This window comes from Poecilia latipinna, unplaced genomic scaffold (assembly GCF_001443285.1).
Source record: "Poecilia latipinna isolate Pla-1442-1.1 unplaced genomic scaffold, P_latipinna-1.0 Scaffold59, whole genome shotgun sequence".
Taxonomy (NCBI): Eukaryota; Metazoa; Chordata; class Actinopteri; order Cyprinodontiformes; family Poeciliidae; genus Poecilia; species Poecilia latipinna.
The window spans coordinates 342261-362253 of NW_015112675.1; the positions used below are offsets into that span (position 1 = coordinate 342261).

A 19993-nucleotide genomic window follows, 5' to 3' on the forward strand; every position below is an offset into this window, starting at 1 on the left:
CAGGCAGGCAGTAACAGCACCATCTGGAGTTCTAATCCGCCTGGCACGGCCCACCCCGGTGATTATAAACGTGGTCCTCAGAGTCATTAGGCTTATTGGACAGACAAGTGGATGCACTGGATGGGCGGGTCGCAGAAGGGTAGACCACTGGACCCAAAAAGCGTCAACCGAGAAAAAAAAAAAATTAAAAACGGTAATGCGAGTTGACGTGATGGAAAAAAAATAAAAAAAAGGCTTTGCTTACTTAAAAATGAATTTGTATTTTAGGTAAGACTGATCTGGCAGAATTACTTAAATGTGGCAATTCATTTTTTCCACTGGTTGCAAAAGTTTGATAACTCAGTGCATGCAGTTACTTTCATCTAGATGAACAACAGTTGAACAGAGAAAGACTAGAAAGACCAGGAAAAGAGCTTTATTTTTTGTTTTTACTTTATGTAACTTATCACAAGTCTTTTATAATGTGGAACTTAAGATTTCTTGAAGAACAGGTCTTTCAATGATTTTGTCTCCTCCTCTCTTTGTCTTGCAATAAAATGTTAGAACCTTTGGACTGGTGCAGAGGTTCACCCTATAAAAGAGCAACACTAGACATAGAGTCAGAGTTACAATGCAATGGGTTAGATCAGATAAATGTATGAGAATGTCCTATTCAAAGTCCAAACCTAAAATCATTTCATAATCTGTGGGAAGACTTGAAAATTGTTGCCCTACATACATTTAATGCAGTCAGACTGAGGTTGAGTTATTTTACAAGTAAGCATTGGCAAAACAAATGTATCACTAAATGTGTGAAACATCTCAGCATATCCTGTTGGAACCTCCAAATATAAATCAGTATCCTGCTCGATAGTCTAACAAATAAATTATTTATTTAAAAGGCTGTCTAAAAATAACACAAATTCAGAAACCAGCCTATATGCACAATTTGGAGGTGTGTGCTTTTGTCCTTATGTGGGACGCCTTGTCCAAGACATTTTCCAATCTGTGAGGTCACTTTATTGATCAGCTAGGAAAGCATACACCACATTCCCCAAAGTACTGGTTACTGGTCCAAATCATTGAATTCAGGCGTTCCAATCGCTTCCAAGACCATACGTAGAGAAAATGCTGCATCTAGGCCTGCAGACTGCATCGACAAATATTTCTCAAAGAAGTGGTTGTTTGCAGGAGCTCGGTGAAATCCAATACGGCACTGCGTTAAGATGCCACCTGTGCACAGTCACGAGTTTTCCTCCCAACTCCATATTAGTCATCTGTTTATTTTATGACAACATGGATGTGACTGGAAATGAACGCAACTCAGGAACTAGGTGGTAAATGTGGTGCAGAGGTCAGCAGTTGTCTGCAGACAACAAGCTCTTTGTGTGTTCAGATCAGCCTGAGAAACAAGGTGTACAGAACTTCATTAAACGTGTTTTCATGACCAAGCAGCTGCATCCATTTGGTTTGCACACCAAGTGCCAGATAAACAGTTGTAAAGAATGGCATCATGGGACAGTTTCATGCTTCCAACCTTATGTGAGCAGCCTTCTCTTCCAACATCAGCATCTGATTTGAAATATAACACTTTGTGCATTAAATTTACACTAGTTTCCCCTTTTGAATTGAATTATTGAAATAGTAATAATAATATATATATATATGTTTTTAAAAATCACTGAAAAGTTCATTTATTTCAATTTCTTTTTCTCTTGGTAACATTTTTTGGTCTCTGTTTATGACAATTGTAGAAATATACGTAAAAAAAATAAATAGTTGGCACTTTTCGGCCTTGTGGTTTAAAGTTTGAATCCCGAAATGAGGTCTTTCTGCACAAAATTCGTACTTTCTCCCTGTGCATCTGTGGGTTCTCTCCGGGTACTCCGATTTCCTCCCACAGACTGTAGGCGAGGCAGGGTGTGAAGCAGAGGGTCGCTCTCCCACCACGCCAAGAATATATTTTATCAGGTTAACAACCTCAGCTTTCCAGCTCTGTCCGTTGCAGGAGTATTTAGGTTCAGGGTGAGGACACAGAAGGCAGCAGCATGACATATGTGCCATATGGATAGGTTGAGGGAAAGTGGAGCAGTGTTTCCCTCCGGAGGAAAACACATAAGTACATCTCTATGCACATGTCCACGTGTACACTGTGCTGCACAAAAATGACAATTCAAACTGCTAATTAATGGAAATGCATGAGATGAAGTTAAATTAGGCTTTAGATGCACCACATGAATACAATCTTGGTATATTTTTATGTTATCACCAAGTCTGCAGACTTCAGTGTGTTACGCAAATTAATTTGGTTTGTATTTACATTACACCAGTGTGGGTAAATCTGTTGACTCTCCGTTAATTACATTTAAATAAAAAGCTAGAGGTAGAACATCCTTTTTATACATATATATATGTAAATAACCAGTAAATGTGTCAAGAAAATCATACAGGAAGTGCATCCAATCGTACGCCCTACCTCCATCCTACATTTCCTGCCACTTCTCCCCCACTTCCAAGTAGCCGATTTCATCCCCAGCAAAGCCACTCTCATTATAATCTCCCCTGATCCATCTGCACTGGCAGGGAATCAGATATCAACCACGCACATGTTAAAAAAAAAAAAAAACTGACTTATGAAAAAAGACGCTGATGTATCTGATGTAATTATTCATGTTTTCACCGTGTAAACCTTTTCTCAGAAGCTAGAGTTTGTTTTCTAAGTAATCTTGACAATATAACTTGTTTTTTCTGGTGGGGGGGGGGTTTGTAAAATAGGCAGTTTAAGCAGCCTTAATGACTAGATTTCATAAAGTGGACTTGTAGTAACTTGTAGTTATATAATAACTAAATCTCTAAGCCCCTCTTTGGAACAGCCAAAAGGTCCCAAAGCATTAGAAATCAAGGATAATAATGCACGTCAGAAACACAATACATCTCATTAGTTCCAATGTACAATGCTACATATTGTGATTTTCAGCTGCTCTGAAGGGGAAAAAAACCCCAAAGCAATCACTCCAAAAGGGTAAAATTACACAAAGGTCCACTTACCCATGAGACATTTTTATTTTTGTTTTGTTTGATCATGGCAACAAGTGCGGGCCGGTGGAGTTGCGAGAGGAACCCAGGTCCTCAGCAGATGTCAGCCCAACCACCTTCTTCTTGGGCGTGTCTGAGCGGGTTCAAAGGTTGATGGCCCGGGGGTAAGTCAAGCTCAGCCATGGGTCATTTTCTGTCCTGCAAACCCACAAGGGAACCGTGTCCGCTCGTACTGAACACTGCGTCTGACAAGTCTCCAGTCCCGCTGCATGGGGTAACAAGAAAGTTCACAGACTTCTTCGGGCTCCTTGACAAGGCAAAAAAAAAAAAAAAAAAAACCCAAAACCGGGTGAAAATGTTCCGTATCTCCTTCTGATGCCAGCGCTATGTGACCTGATGGACTGGTTATGAATTTAAGCTTACTATTATGAAGCATCCCTTCAGTTTTAAGCCCGCCCTCCTGAGCCACAGCATGTGCCCAATCGCAGAGCAGATTGCCGTGGCCAGCTCCCGAGGGTGAGCTTATAGAAGTATTAGGATGAAGACAGTGACTCTCTGGAGGAGAGAACAGAGCTCTCCATTGTCAAGTACACAAAACAGATATCAGTGAGTAAATAAACAACAAGCAACAGACATAAAAAAATAAATAAGTAAAATTGGAGTTGCTTAATCTACTGTAGTTTCCTTTTCCACTCATTACCGTCCGGTATTTTCTGCTCTTATTCTCCCAGGGGAGCATTTTGTCACCTGACTACTATCTGTTGTCATGGTGCCCTTTTGCTAAGAGACAAATACCTGGACAGATATTAAGAAAAAGGCTAGGCGGCGCTGCCTTTGATGTCTTTTGTAATAGATTTTATTATATTAAATCCTCTCTTTTATGAACCGCAAGGAATAAATGAGACTTTGATCTCAACCCCTCTGGATTCCTGCTTCACTCACTTTTGTTACAGCTTCCCCCGTCACTTACACTAAAAAGAGCTGCACAGTTTGATTTTAAAAGCTAAACTTAGCTGAAATTGATCAGCGTCTGCAAAAATGGTTAGTGTCCTGCACAACAAAACAACGTCTATCTGAAGTTAGTGTATTTTAAATCAGTTTTTATGTATATTTGATGTAACGTTAACTGCAAAAAAAAAGGGACTTCTTCAAGATACTGAGGTTTGCTCTTATAATGGCATTATGCTACTGTCTCACCAAGTAGCAGATAGCAGATTTCAGAAATTAATAATGAGATATTTATCAATGTGTGTAGACTCAACCTTTATCTCATCTTTTTAAGTAGAAACAAGTGTATGCTATCGAGTAATGTGGGTGTACAGACTGAACATGAGTTATTAGTTTTGAGGCATTTAGTGGATGATATTTCCCCACCCATTTTCCAGCAGTTGATCTATATAGATCACCAAAGAGCAAAAGAAGACAACTGACCACTTCCAGTCTCTAGCTAATTGGTGCATCTCTAATCAGCTTTGTGGATGCATTTAGTTTGTTGGCTTGTACAATGGAGGGTAAAATCATCTCTCTCTCATCACACTCTGTAGGAGGAAAAATAGCATTCATTTTTTACTAAAAATCTCTCTTTCAACAGCACTCAGATAAGCCTTGTGGCCTGTGCAGCGGATTATAAGATGAAGATTACGCTGGTGCTTAAAATTTGAACAGGGAATTGCTTGTCAAAAACAAAATGTCTGCTTCTTCTTGCCTGAAATATGCTGACATATCTCTGATGTAGCATCCAAGTACATCCAAGTCCCCAGGCTCTTAATTGCCTTCAGGCTTGAATCTGGCAGTTTTACTGCCATTGAAACAAAGTATGAGCATGTGTCAGGAAACTCAATTTCAGTCCATAGTTTTGGTTTTATTGGACAAATATTCCTTGACATGTTGCAAGGATCTCTGGAAGACATTTTGAATGTTTAGTCAGTCATGGAAGAATGCTTGGGTGTAGTACGCATTACTGACATTACTTTACACTCCAATAATTACCTTAACACAACTAATGACTGCAAGACTGAGTACGTGTGGCTAATAATATGGTAATTTGTTAATTACCTAGTCAGTAAAATTAGGACAAAAAAAAAGGACATTTAACTTTTTACAAAGGAACAACTCGTATCCAATTAAAAGTCATGTCTAATGTTACAGTTTGTGTGGGGAAAATATGACCTAAATGAGGATGAAAGACAGTTCATTAAAATCAGAGAACACTAAAAATAGCATGCAAAAAAAAAAAAAAATCTAAGTTAATCGAGGCAAAGCACAGCTCGCGATCCATGTCTGTCAATCTAATTAATTTTATAGCATGCATATTAGCCAGCAAACCCCCCTCCAGTGCACAAGGTTGTCTTCTTCTCAATGCTGTTAATTGGCCTCAACAAACATCTGCTCCTGTTTCCAGTGATGCTCAGTTTGGGCATCCTTGCCAGAGGTGTGAGCTCTAATAGTCTAAAGTCAGCAAAACTACACGCTTTTACACAGATTTAATCATGTTGGGAAATTAAAGCCAGCAAATTTGCCAGTGGTCACTTAAGACCGAAAATTAAATGGAAAAAAATAAATAAATAAAAATAGGAACGACGGTAGCTGTGTTTGTATGTTTTTTTTTTTTTTAAAAAAAAAGCATAAATTAGTCTTTAAACAAAAAAGGAGAGGGGAAAAAAAAACTAGCAAACACCACAAACAAACACCACAGCTTAACAAACACCAGAGGACGTAGAGAGACATTCCTCTCTAAAGACATGTGTAGTGCTGTTATATAATGTGACGACACCTAAAGATGGAATTTCTAAGCAGTCTGTGCCAGAAACTACAAGCCTCACAAAAAAAAAAAAAAAGATGACAGCACTGCAGCCCTCAGAGCAGCTGCTTTTCTCTGATAGCTGCAAACATAGTGCATTATGGGAGGCAGACACACATGGCAAATTGCTGTATATGTAGCAACATATCATCACACACAGTTACAGCTGCTCTACATTTTGCGACTTGTGTCACAAAAAGTTGCCAGTTCCTCCATAGTCCTTTGTTCTCTTAGTTTAGTTCATCTAGGTTTATAGTATGTTAAAGTTATTAATGTTAATTCTCAGCTGGTACAAGTAGGTGTTAACTCTGGACAACGGTCAATCATCTATTTGGTTAAAGGCCAAGCAAACCTGTGGACTAAAAGTGACATAACTTTGTCACTCATGCGTTGGGCTAAAATAATGTTTGCCAGAATAAACCTGACTAACATTTCTTTGTAGAAAATGTAGGAAAATATGAAAGAAACAAATAGAGCAACAAGATTTAGCACACTGTTATAGAAAGTGCATATTAATTAGATTAAACTCTAATATACAGTTAAAATTAACTATATAAACATTCAAAAAAAAAACATTAGTAATCATTAGAGCGGTTTAAATCGATTTTAAGATATATTAAGAAAATGCTAAGGCTTTCCAGCCATTATTTCACTTTTTCCAGACCAGTGAAATGCATAAAACTCAGACAGTCGTAACTGCAGCACCGTAAGTCTGTATGCAAGATCTCGTTGACATCAGTGTTTCCAGGCTGGAATCGAGCTATACGCTGTGAATACCTCCACAGATATATATCACACTTTCCATTCCGATGACGAGATACATTATGCAATGGCAATGAAAAAAAAAAAAATCTGAGACATTCCTGAGGGGCCTTTGTGACCAATTAGTCGCTCGGTTTCCGGAAATTTCTACATGCTCTGGAAAAGTGAAAGAACGTGTAGCTGCTGCCAAGGAAACCCTGCTGCAGTAAACTCTGTGCTGGCTGGACTCACCTCACTGGGCGTGCTTCCCAGTGGCAGAAAAAAAAAAAAAAGGAATTCCAGCATACACTTTTACCATGAAAGTTCATCTAAAAAAAAAATAAAAAATTACACTATTCTGCGTTATAACTCAGGTTTACTTTCCACGTTGTGTCAGAAAGTGTCAAATGAGCTGGTTGAGACTAAAACATTGTCTGATGATGACACTATCTCTTGCCTATTAATGTCAGTGATGACCAGGAACAGGACGAGTGTGCATTTAAAAAAAACAAAAAGGGCAAAATAATGGCAGGGCTCTGAGACCGGCCGCTGGATCCAATTAATCTGAGCGGATTTTGCTGAGATCTCATAACCCTGATCCTGATTCGGGTTTCTGCTGCTGCTTCACGGTAAGCAGGAGAACCTTGAATACAAATTGGGGAACGAAAGCAGGCCTGCTGTCTTCAATTAGCCGACTTTCCATGAGGAGTGTCTGGGATTGGCTACCAAGTCTTTTAGACAGATTCCCATCCGGCCGGGTCTCTGTGCTCCACATTCCATCCAGAGCAGAATTGTGTTCTGCCCCATTTCAGATGTGAAACGGCGGTTTGGTGCCCCATATTGGAAACGTGAGAAGGGGTGTCATAGACTGAGGGCTGTGTCACAGCAGCTGGAGTCCTCTGAAGTTCAGCCACCCAGTTCCCCCAGCCAACAGTCCAGCTCATTATATTAATTTCTTCATGGTTCTTTTCTGCCCAGTCATCAAACAAACACATGCTGGTAGAGATCCTCAGCCACAGCAAATGCTTGTTTTCATGCAAACCCTTTAGTCATGCACTTCTTTACTAGTGTCTCAAGATATGGGCCAGCAACAATCCAATCATCTGTTAAATTAAAGCTTGCTCAGTCGTACAGTAAACATTGCATAACATAAATCCAAGCGGTGTGACCAAACTGTAGGACTCTGAATAGAGTTTGTCTTTTTTTTTTCTTTTAAAACATCTCGGAGTGGGTTAGAGGAGAAGTACACCACAGAAAAAAATTAGAAGACACTGTTGAGGTGCTGACAGAAGTGGGTAAAAGGGAGTCATTATCCACAGTGACACAAGTTTTACAAATATGGATTGAAAGTCCACTCAGAAAGGAAGAAATCACTACTACTAGAGAAAAATAAAACTATGTTTATGCTGTTTAAAATACACTTTCAAGGGGATATATCAGGGAATTCAAACTTGGGAACATTTTAGTCTTCCAAATGGACAATGACCCTAATCAGACAGCCAAATTAGATTCAAAGTGGCTTGAAGACAATAAATCAATGTTTTAGAGCGGCTATCAAGTCCTGAATCCGTAGAGAGTTTGTGGGCATAGAAAGGCAGCCCACAAACCTGACCCGGCCACACCAGAAGTATCAGGAGAAAGTGGACAAAAAATCTTGAAAGAAAAAAAAAAAGTTAATAAGCTTGTGGAAGAATATCCAAAACATTTGACGCAAAGATGTGATTCGAGGGACCATCTCAACTTCATTTCTCATCTGGTTTCAAGTGTATATAGCAATAATTTTGTTAACTTTAATGCTATTTGCAGGACAGAAATAAGTGATCAGTCATGAGGGAAAAAAATAAATAAATAAAAATCTCCATTCTTACTTTTTATCCTGAACTGGACAAGAAGTTACATTTATATTAACATCTTAAGTGCATCAAAGACTGTATGCAAAGAATGTAATTATTAGTAATTTCATTGATTAAAGCAGATTGCATGTTCATAGTAAAAACACTGAACAGCAGTAATGGCGCCATTACATTTAAAGCCTTTTTGAAAGTCTATCATGCCTTTCCAACACTTCAAACCCCAAAGCCAGGTGTAGGATAAAACTGAACAAAACAGCACAATTAAAAACCAAGTATGAATCCATGTGCGCTTTGTTATCCCGTTTTATGTGATGGGAACACAGTGTTCCTGTACTCGAAGAACTACTGTCTCCAATGTTGAAATGACTCATTTTAAGCAATACGTTAAGAAAATTCAGCGTTACTAAAATGTAATCATTGTCTCAATAATGTTGGGACATTAAGTCTGTGTAGAACAGTTTTGTTGATGCCTTTGCACTGCGAGCACTTGCTCTCATGTGAGTATAAAGTTCAAAAGCATAACGAGGCCATCTAGTGGAGAACTCAAACAGCGTGAACAATTCTTCTCTGCAGTCGAAAAGCATTGGCTGAAAAGCATCTACCACTCCAGTTTAGAGAACAGAAGCAGAAAATATCTCTTCCCACAGAGAGTACAAGTGAAAGCACTTAGAGAATCTACTCAAATGACGAAAGGCTGGTTTAAGCGTACAAATCTCTACAGAATGACTGTTGGGAACAAACTGCCGTGTGACATTTCTAATTTTAGACACCAGCAAACAAACAACAATAAACCAGCAGTGGCCAATAAAGTCAAAGTGTCAACTGAGCTTGTCTCTGTAATAATTAAACGTGAAGCCACTGTGTTCAAACATGTCACCATCTCATTTCTCCGTGCAAAGCCTAGAATAAATACAGAATGAAACATTTATGATGTCTGGCTGGATGCTGGAAACTTTCAGCATATAGCAACTGAGAAAAAAAAAAAAAAAACTCAGCTAAATGATGCAGCATTTTGGACTCTTTCAGAATACAATCTAAAAATCGCAGAGCAGTGATTAAATCAAGAAGGAAAGCTGGTGCTTTGAAGCATGTTCTCCAATAAATTATTCACACAGCAAACCTCATCTCAGACTGTTATTTGAAAGAAAACAGATTATTAATTTGCACAGGATGCCCATTTTTGCCTTCGTCGCATTTTTTTAATTTTTTATCTTTCCTCGGGACCCCCCCTCCCCCCCGCCCTGTGATAAATCAGGAGCAGAGCATCAAACTCACATATGGAAGCTCTGCTCTCCGGCGATGGCCCAGCCCACAGCACGGCATGAAGGGGACCAGGGAGGGGAGGAATGGGCGGCCGTCTCACAGACTCCCCATCAGGCAGAGGCGGTTTGCGACGCTCAGCCTCGATCCATGCGTGCGGACTTGATCCACAGCGTTGCGGACCACCGAAACACACACACAAATGCCAAGGACACACACTGCAGGAGTGAGACAAGAGAGTACAGGACTGTCCTACTCACCAGCCCCTCCACCTCATCCACTCCCCCCCCCCACCCCCCAGTTCGGATGATTCAGAAAGTCAGATTGTGATCCTCCCCTGCTGACCCATCTCCAGACTGTTGCAGCAGGGCTCCCGCCGTCCGCCAGCGAGGTGCATGCCTAAACCGTTTACCCCACTCCAGAATCTGTCCACGCTCCAGCACATCTTTTGTGCTGCCAAATCCTCTGCAGCGCTGCTGTGCTGTGGCAGTCAGTCGCAGGCTGGCACGCTGTTTTAGCTGCAAGTAGATTTTGACCTATTCGTTGCACAGAAGTTTCTTCTCAGCAGCATGGGAGGTGGAGGTGGAGTTCTAAGTGTCCTTGATAGACCAATGTACGAGTCACTACGCCTCTTTGATTCACAACTCTGCTCTTACTTTAAAAGCTTTATACACATACAGATGTGCACACACACACGCACACACACACGCACAGGCTTCGTGAAGTTACTTTTTTGTCCCCGGATAGCGCCTGTGTCATCACTCGGTTCTCATTTGCAATGCAGCAGCTTTCATGCATTCAGGTGTGGATGATGGGGCCGGACTGAGACGAGACGTGGCGGCTTAAAAGGCTGGACTCTGCCTTGATGTTACAAAGAGAGCAGAGCCGCAGCCCGTCCACGCTTATGCACCGGAGGGAAGTCATTTGCACACTTCAGTTGCGACTGTAGCAGCACTGTTGGTGTGAGCTGTTTTAAATCACACACACTCTTGTCTTTCCTCCCAAATGAAAGACTTTCTCCTGGTTAGTTAGTGATAGACAAAAATTACTTTCTCTCTCCTCGTTTCAGGGCTTGAAGACATACAGAGCTCTGCTAGCGTATTCCTACCCCCCTTGAAATTGATCCCATTTGAAACATCGCAACAACAAATATGCATCTTTCATGAGATGCTAAATCTTTCCATAAATAAATCATCTCATAAATTTGAATCACAAGCTAGTCTTAAATTAACTTTGATCATGAGCAGAACAGCAACCCAGTCTCTTTCCTAACAAAAAATTAAATTCACCTGCCAACAGAAAATCCGTCACATTACTGGAGAGTTTTAGAGGTGGCTGCCATCTTTTCATGTTTTTCATGTTAGTAAATTCTGGTGTTACTGCAACTGCTCTTTTATACACATACAGTAAATAATTAATAATCACTCAGAGCATGAAAGCTGGAAAATAATATTTGAATAATTGTTTCGCATTTTCTTATACTATAATAAAATTAAAGTGGAAGTGGCTAAAATTGGTATCGGCAAGTCAAGGCGTTTCTGGTCGGTACATCCCTGATAGAAAGTCCAACTATTGATTAGAAATAAATAATACATGCTTTTGAAACAACATTTAAACAAGGCAGATATGATAAATTAATTATAAGCAGAAAAAAAGAAAAGTTAAAATGTCATCTTAGTCTGATAATAGCTACTTCACACTTGATCGTGGACATGTTAGTTGTTGTGGTGATGATCTCTATTCTCTGTGCCATCACACAATCCAACGTTCACTATAAAAAGGTAGCCGGAGAGCAAGCCTTTTGCATTTCTCAGAATTTATTGTTAGAAACCGTCTACTTTTTATTTAAACCGATCTAAAGTTCAAGCAACAATCTCCATCCAGACAAGAATAAATGGCTTCCTAATAATAATGCGGAACCCGTTCAGGGCCAGCTGGTGGCATTGCCATATAAACTGCAACTTAAGAAAGACAAGCGATCAAAATTCAGAGCACAGCTACTGAAGATGCTCAGCTGTGAGCGCTGTTGGCCTTTGCAGCAAGAAGGTCCTGGACAGGAGCCTTTTCTCCCTGTTCATGAATGGATCGTCTCTTGGTACACCAGTTTTTGCAACTGGAATTTGAAGGGATGTTAAAATCTAATCTTTTTTAATCAAATACACTGTTTAATGTGAACATCTGTGTCAAATCTCTCCAGGCGTATTAAAAAAAAAGGGAAAACTAAAAATGTTTTGTTGTTTCTAGTACAAACAAAGATTATGCAGAAGTGAATTAGGCTGCGATGCAATTGTTTAATTTGAGCTCAACTCAGTTTTCCTCATTAATAATGTAGGTTGTGGTTTTTGCCAAAGAAAATAAAAACAAGTAAAATATATTTTTTCTCTCTCTCTCTCTCTCTCTCTCTCTCTCTCTCTCTCTCGAATCTGGGTATTTCTTTTCTCCTCCGACACCAGCGAACAAAACGCACACCGTCAGCTGTGACAGTTCGTGCTCATCCATGACAGTATATCAGTATTTACATATTTCTCCAGGCTTGACGAATACAGAACCTAACAGGAACCTGGCAACGTCGTTCATCAGGGTCAAAGCTTCCTGCAGCCAATACTTCATGGGCTGACATGTGTCTGCTGTGATGAAAAGGCGTCATTATAAGCAAAACTGCAGACCTTACAGTGAGAGGGGAGCACTATATATCAGCTAACCTGTCAGAGCCTGTCACTGTTAAGACATAATCATCGCTCACCAAGTGGTGCCAATAATAACTCTGGAGAGCAACATCACAGAAAAAAGCAGCTTTCATTTTAATCACAATTTGCTTTTTTTTTTTTTGCTTTTTTTTAGAACTTAAAGGATGCATTTACTCCTGCTTTGGGTTTTGCTCAATGCATAAAATAAACAAACTCAGTCTAATCATGGTACTAATAAAAAAGCTAAGATGTGTTTATTTCTCTCTGTACAATCATGACAGCATCAATTAATCACCCAGGCAGCAGGAGCAGGCTTTTAATACATGGGAACAAGTTTATTAAATTACTCCATTTTCTGATTAAAAACACCAAATTGACGTAATTAAACACACTCGTTATGGATCAGTGCGAGAGGTTCTCGCTTTTCTATGCATAACGCGTTTTTCATAGATTTTGTTTTGTTCTAGTAGCTTGTTTGAAATGTTTTGATAAATGGAAATAGCCCGCACTTGTTTAGCGCTTCAGTACGATCGGTCATTCACCCATTGCGTACCCCTGGTGGAGAGCTACAAGGTAGCCGCTGCTACTCTGGGGCAGACTGATGGGAAGTGAGGCTACCATTGAGCTGACCACCATCAGCAAGCAGGGCAGATGACATGTATTGGGGTCTGAACCAGCAACTCCGCTGTTTTCTATGACACCACATGAAGTGGCAGAAAACTGGCAAATTCCAAAAATCTTGTTGATGTTTCTGAACAACTTGATCTTACTAGATTTCTCATTTTGATGGAGATTTTGACAAGTTAAAGACTGAATCCTTTAAAAAAAAACAAAAAAAAAAACTTGCTAAAAACAAAATATGAAATTTTCCAAGCTGGACAGTAGAAATAAACATTCCCTCTTGATTTAGCTTGTAAGCAAACATAGCAAGTTACAACAAGAACTTCAGCAAGTTAAACTTCAAAGAGTGCCATTTTTCCCCCTCCCAACATCTTTTATATTGAGTAGATTAGGCAAATTAAGCTTAGTTAAGCACATCCCAAGCACTTAAAATCCTTCATAAAGTGCTAAAGCTGCCTCAGTGATCTAACAGCAGTCTACAAACTTTATACTAAGCACAACAAAGTTGCTCATTACACATTTCAAACAAGTTTTGAGTGCCTTATAAAAGGACTACTTTGAGGGGACAAAAAAAAAACTAATCAAAAATCTTTTAATAACCCATTGTGCTTCCAATAGATTTCTCTCACGCTCACTTTTGTTCTACATACTAAAAATCTGTTAATTTCTGTCATAAAGTGATTAAGTGATTTTGTTTTCCTACGCTGTCCCCTACTCCGGTGTCTCCCTCCTTTCCCTGTGCTGCTAATTCCTCATCAGAGTGGGGCTGTTCCTCCTGGGCTCCACTCTCGAGTGTTTCCAATCACTTCATCAGGCCACAAGCTTAGAGGACCAGCATGACTTCTCGGCGTTGCCAGATTGTCCAACTTGGTTGAAGCAATCTGATGTTAGTCATTATGCTGCAAGTGTCCTCTTGTGACTGACTTTGTGTCTTACTGTATTCTAGAAAATCCATCCCGTCGGCCTTCATTGGGTTTCCAAATTGCTTCTTCAGGATGCAACAGCAAAACCTGCACGGGATGAGAAGTTCACCCTTGCCTGTAAAGCACCAACGAAGATTTGCAACGAAGTTCGAGTTAGCACGGATCAGATGCCCGTCCGAGATCAGCTGTTCATCACCTACCTCGGCTACATGTGAATCTGAAGCCGATCGCAGCATCGAAGCATCACAACTGGAATATCACAGAAATATTCACAAACCATAACTCTGATCTGCAAAGACATTGATCTCTCCCACAAACCTCTCAACACCATTTTTTTTTTCTTTGCAACAGTTAGGTTAAACTGTTTGTTTCATGATGTTCCCCACATCCTCTTTCCTCTGATTGACACATATCAGGCAAACAAGACAGGAGGTCAGCGTTTCCCTCGGGGGATTTTTCTGGATGAAAACAAAAGATAAAAACGGCCACTATCCCAGTTTTTTTTTAAGTTTTATGAAAATAAACAAAACTCTAAGCATTTACTTCAGAGTTTCATTAGATTAAACTTTTGCCCTCTAAACTATGTTTAGCTTCCCTTTCCTATGAGACACTTTTGGATCAAACATGTTTGCTTTAGGTCACACAGACATAAGAGCTCCCTAGATATTAACAAATCGACAATGATTCTCCTCCTGTCTCATTTGTACCAAAGATAGGAGCTCTGCAGTACCCTAGCAACCAGCTAATAAGTTTTAGACTAGTAAATAATTTAATTTAATCCCAAACCGATTCAAAAATTCCTCAATTTCATTGAAAGACGAGCCATTTTCAATATAAATATATTGTAGAGGCTACAAATTCGTTATATTATGAAACTGCTTCCACATAATATTTAAAATCACTTTTCGTAGGTCTGATATTTCATGGTAAACTTCCACAAAGGCCCTCTGGAAAGTAACTGTTTTGGACATAAAACTGTAAGCACAAAAACCTAGGAATACAATCAGCAGCTAACCACAGTGAGTTCCTCTGACTCGCAGCACTCTTTCCCCATCCAGATGCTGAACTGCTGGAGGAGTAAGCTGCATTAGCCAAGTTGCTGGCTCTTGCCCAGCAGTGCAGGAAGCCAAAGCTAACAGAGCCGTTTGCAACCCAGAAGAAACCGAAGATGGGTGTAGGCTCTGTGTGGTAACACTGGAAAAAATGCAAGATGATGTAGAGCCAACAAAAGATAAACACAAATTTGGATCGCTGTGCAACAAATTCAATAAAAAAAGAACCAAAAAATAAAAAATAAAAAGAGAGAGAGCTTTAATCAACTTTAAAAAGTGAATCAAGATTTATTTTTTTTTTAACTGAGGCTGTATCCTCCACATGGAAGCTTGCACAAAGCATTACAAGAACATGCAATCCTATTACGTTGCATCAACAACACGAGTCAAGAAAACAAATGAAACTATATGACATCTTATATACAGAGTTATGAGTTTGAACAGGCTATGCAACGTAGGTTTCATTCGCATTTCAAGGTGTTAAGACGATAATCTGATTATATGCTAGCAATGATATATTTTACCACTAGATGTCAGTCTTGTGCCACTGTGACAAATGATAAAAGTGTCCACAGCATCTTCAAGACTCTTACTTCTGTTATAGAATCCACAAAGATTTTGGTGCGAGGAATTAACTTCTAATCACAGAATATAAATTACCATTTGGAGTTAACACAGTCCAGAAAATAGAGAGACGCACATAAAGAAAGAGTAAAAAAAGTGTATTTTTGTTGTCTCTTGAACGTTTGAGCGACATTTATTGGTAAAGGTGGTACAATAAGTAAAATTACACGGCAGTAATGCTGTAGATGGAATCATGAGACGTTTGTGAAAAAGATGGAGTGAAAGAAGCAGGAGGCGGGCAACAGAAAGTGGAAGTGGGCAACTTGAAGCAACCATTTACATCTACATAAGTGTGGGAAGAAGCAAGAGGTTAATTATGACGTAACGCTCGGAGTTACATAAAAAAAAAAAATCACTGATTGAACTGTGTTTCTGTATCCTCATTTATACTGGCTAAAGCTCCTCAATAGCTGCTTGTTATGCTTTTGGAAAGGAATAGGGGTGAAAAGGGAGTATTTTAGTGAATTAATGAAATAAAGCAAATATAATCAACGCAAGATTGCTACTTCTGCTTATGGGGTGAACTAAAAAGATTACAGCATATGACTTACTGATATATAAAAGGTCAGAATGAAACTTTTGTATGTATAACCCGATCTGCTGAGCGCAGACAAACTGACATCTTAAGACAGAAGTAAATAAATAAATAGAGATAAATACAGTCTAAAAAAAGACTGACATGACAACATTTTTCTGCTTTAAAAGGTTAGTCATTTTCTTAATCACTGCAAAGGGCAACAATCTAATGGCTCACAGTACAGCAAAGTATCTGTTTGGATTTTGTTTGTTTTGTTCTCCGTTTCTGGCTCTCTGCCTTGTCAGCTCTGCTGTAAGAGAGGGACAATATAATGACAGTCTATTATGCATTTCATATGAAAATCAAACTTCAAAAACCCAGGAGGAAGAGTCGAGAGGAGGCCATGTCATATCTGATGTCTGCTGAGTTTTATCATTTCTAGCCATTCGCTAATCTGCCACATTAGTGAATTTCATGCTACCCTCTGCTCACAAGCTTTCTTGTGAGTTTTACTTTCCAGTAGGACTTGGAACTTGTCCACACAGTCAGATGTACCGACACCAACTGTAATTAATATATGTGACATAGAAGCTTCACTAATGAACTAAATAAACATTATGGTGATTTTAATTGAGTGAAAGTGTAAATGTACAGGAAATATCCAAAAATTAACATAATTTTAGCCTTTTTACTGCTCACAGTCACTTTTCAGGCTTTCTATAAGCTTCACAGCTTCAACAGACCATTGGTGACATTTTACTGACCAGAGGGAAAATGTAGTATGGCTCTTTATATTGTTGAACCTATTAAAAAATAAATAAATAAAAACATTGTATGTATTTATAGTAAAGTTGGTGACAATTACTTTGTTTAGCTCTTACTTACACTCAAGAACTGAGCCAACCACTGTCAGCACCGACACAGTCCTTGTCAGGGAAGCTATGGTACCGATCTCCAATGATCAATCATCGAGAAGCATGTTGCCATTCCAGCCAAACCACACACACAGTCATGCACAAACACACTCACTTCTGAAAGCAGTTTAGGGAAAATCAAAGTTGGAGCATCAGGAGAGGATATGAATGCTTTATAAGACCCAGATTTGGACCCAGGACCTGCTGGTTTCAAGATTTCAAGTATAAAGACAAAACTTCATCACGAGTCCATGATAAATATTTGTGCAGTGTGCAGAACTGAAACAAGGTACCTTAAAAAAAATGGATGGGCAAGCCAGTAACACGCAGGCTACATTCTGGTACCTTGCACTTTGACAAGTGAATGCCAAAGCTTGACTCGATTTAAACAGCAAACTACACTGCAAAAGGGACTAAAGCCCTTCAGCACATCTAAAAACAGGCAGGTGCTAGCAAACCACACAGTTCCACAGCAAAACTAATCCACCTCCACGAAAATATCAAACCATTTACCTCTAGATGTTTACATTTTCTACCAAATCTGAGTCAGTGTTGCCCTAATCCCCTCTCAATAGAGCGGTGAGCTCTAGTTAAACGCTGACCTCGCTACTCCCACGGCTGAGCAGTCATGTCTGGCATGGCCCTTCATCCTTCCCAGCCTCCTCCACACTTCCCCCCAGGGCATCGGGCCGTGACCACAGGGAGCATCTCTCATCCTCTCTCTCGCAACCAGCTCTCTGTCTCTCGGCATGAGTAATTCTGTCCTGCAGGAGCTGTTCGTGAGAAGTTAGCGGAAGTTGCAGCTGACGCTTGGGGCTGTACGGGATCGATCAAACAGCAACGCATATTAGATGTTCCGAAGACACCTACAGGTCCGAAACATTTATAAAAGTGCAGAAATAAAAGGTCAGACAGGAAGCAGGAACGTTCAACATTATTCTAAACTCTTGGTTACTGGTGGCAAGTTGTTATATCTCCGATCAAAAAAGACAAGAAGACTGATTTGTGTGACTCAATCCAAGACGGTGTAAGTTTTGTGCTAAGTTTTCTTCTTTGTACAGAAAGGAGAACTATAATTCACAACAAATAAAAGGAAGAATAAGGTCAGAGCTGCCACCACAGCTGAATAACAGTGTTTACATTATTATCCAAACAGAGGGGAGGTTACGGAAAAGCTTGCTATTTCTGGGATCGTCCCGCAGCAAATATGTAAAGGAGGATATTTTTGTTCAGCATACAAGGTCCTCGCTGACCTCATCTTCACATCCCCGTGCTAATAAACAGCCACATCTTTCTTTAGATGATGGTGTAAGAAAGTAAAGGGATGACCAATCCCTTCCCACTTAAGAGACGACTAAGACTGCAGGGAAAATCCTCATTTAGGAAAAGGACTGTGGGAATGGGAATGAGCTCCCAGGGGTGGTGGTGGTACAATCCGGCAATTTCTTACTAAGCAGCTTCTGTGAAGCGCTGAGACGAAGCAGATGGCCGTCTAGGAGGTGCCATTTTGTCCTGATCTGCTCCGGCTTCCCGTCTCTCTGCCGCCGCCATGCCAAAGACAAGACAACCCATGCCTCCTCCAAAAAAGGCAGAACTATTCAGCAGTGTGCATCCTCATCCCGACCTGTCCTGTCCCTTTGCAGGTCAGCTCAACAAAGAGCAGGCTCATTAAATATGTTCCCCTCAGGGTCTGCTTTATAACAAACCGCTGAGTTGAAGCTTCAGCCACACCAGAATGCAGCTAAGACGAGAGACTTCCACTCAACACAACGTACCCAGAGGTGTTTACAGAAGCCTTTCGCAGCTGTGCACATCTTCTCCGTGATGGATGATGATGACTGAGGTTGAGCTCTTGAGCTGAATTGCTTTTGCTGTCAATTTGTTTACAAAAAACCTCAGACACACACAAACACAAGTGTTGGACTCCAAAGGAAAAGAAAACGCATACAAGACATCAAAGTGCATCTCATTGAACGGTTACTGTGCAGTCCGGAAAAAGTAAGGAATCTGATTTCCGCTCTGGGTATACAAGGAAACTAATTATGGATTTAAAAAAAATGTGTATTTGCAGATTTATTATATATAAACTTGTATCAGTCCGTCCATCCGTCCATCGCCTTACATTCTGTGAGTTTTTGCAGTTCAGTGGGGAGTGAAAACAAGTTGGCACCTAATTAATGGTGACAAAAATAAAGTTTGTATACAAAATAATGGAAACTTGTTCCCAGGTGTTGGAAAAGCACATATCAAAAGTACCCACTATATGCAAACTGAAAATGTCGAAAGGGTTTTTAAAATAAAACTTAATGCCGTAGTTACCTGCCGAACAAGGCTGTTTGTTGTAGTGTCAGAGGAAGTGCTGCCGTCGGATCCTTTAAACCGACCTTTCCTCCTGGCTCCCTTGCCAGTCTAAAGAGACAAAATGACACATATTTAAAGAAATATTTCTCCAACAAAATGAAAAGTGGCAAACCAAAGACAGGTATGAAAAACAGAAAATGCCATCTTCAGAGGTAACTGCTTGAGAGTTTGTCCTCAGATGTGGTCTTACACGTACTATTTTAAATAGCCCATCAAATCGTTGTTAACTCAATAATACAATTGTTTTCTCTCAGGTGTAACATTCGTTCAATTTCACAGAATGATGGCAATTATGTGGGTGGTCCACTTTCTCTGCAGTAAGATGAAGGGGTTGGAAACGTAGCCTGGAGTGCAAATGCTCATATGTTGTCATTAGCAACTGAATAACAGACATTTATTTCCAGCCTGCCTTTCAGTCTAGCTCACTCCCCTGGGACATGTTAAATATGCATATAAAACGAGAACACAGAGAGCTGCTCCTCAACAGCCCCACTTCAGCTAAACGTCATGAGAACAAGCGCAGAAAATAATATATACCGGTGATCAACTAAACTGTTAAAACTGAAGATATTTGGGGGGGGGGGGGGGGGGGTCACAAAAAAAAAAAAAAAAACCAGGGGAGGGG

At 40.0% G+C, this 19993-nt stretch overlaps 1 protein-coding gene across 3 annotated transcripts in view; it reads right to left on the reverse strand.

Annotated features, from left to right (window-relative positions):
* The window catches only part of cacnb2a (calcium channel, voltage-dependent, beta 2a), a 66653-nt gene that overhangs the window by 42377 nt on the left and 4283 nt on the right, over positions 1-19993 (reverse strand). For 2 of the 3 annotated variants that reach the window (XM_015056037.1, XM_015056061.1), the window contains exon 2: positions 19327-19416. In XM_015056037.1, coding sequence (XP_014911523.1) covers positions 19327-19416 — 90 coding nt within the window. Of the gene's footprint in view, positions 1-9684; positions 9949-19326; positions 19417-19993 lie in introns of those variants that run through there. The other variant, XM_015056070.1, reaches the window with a different exon arrangement.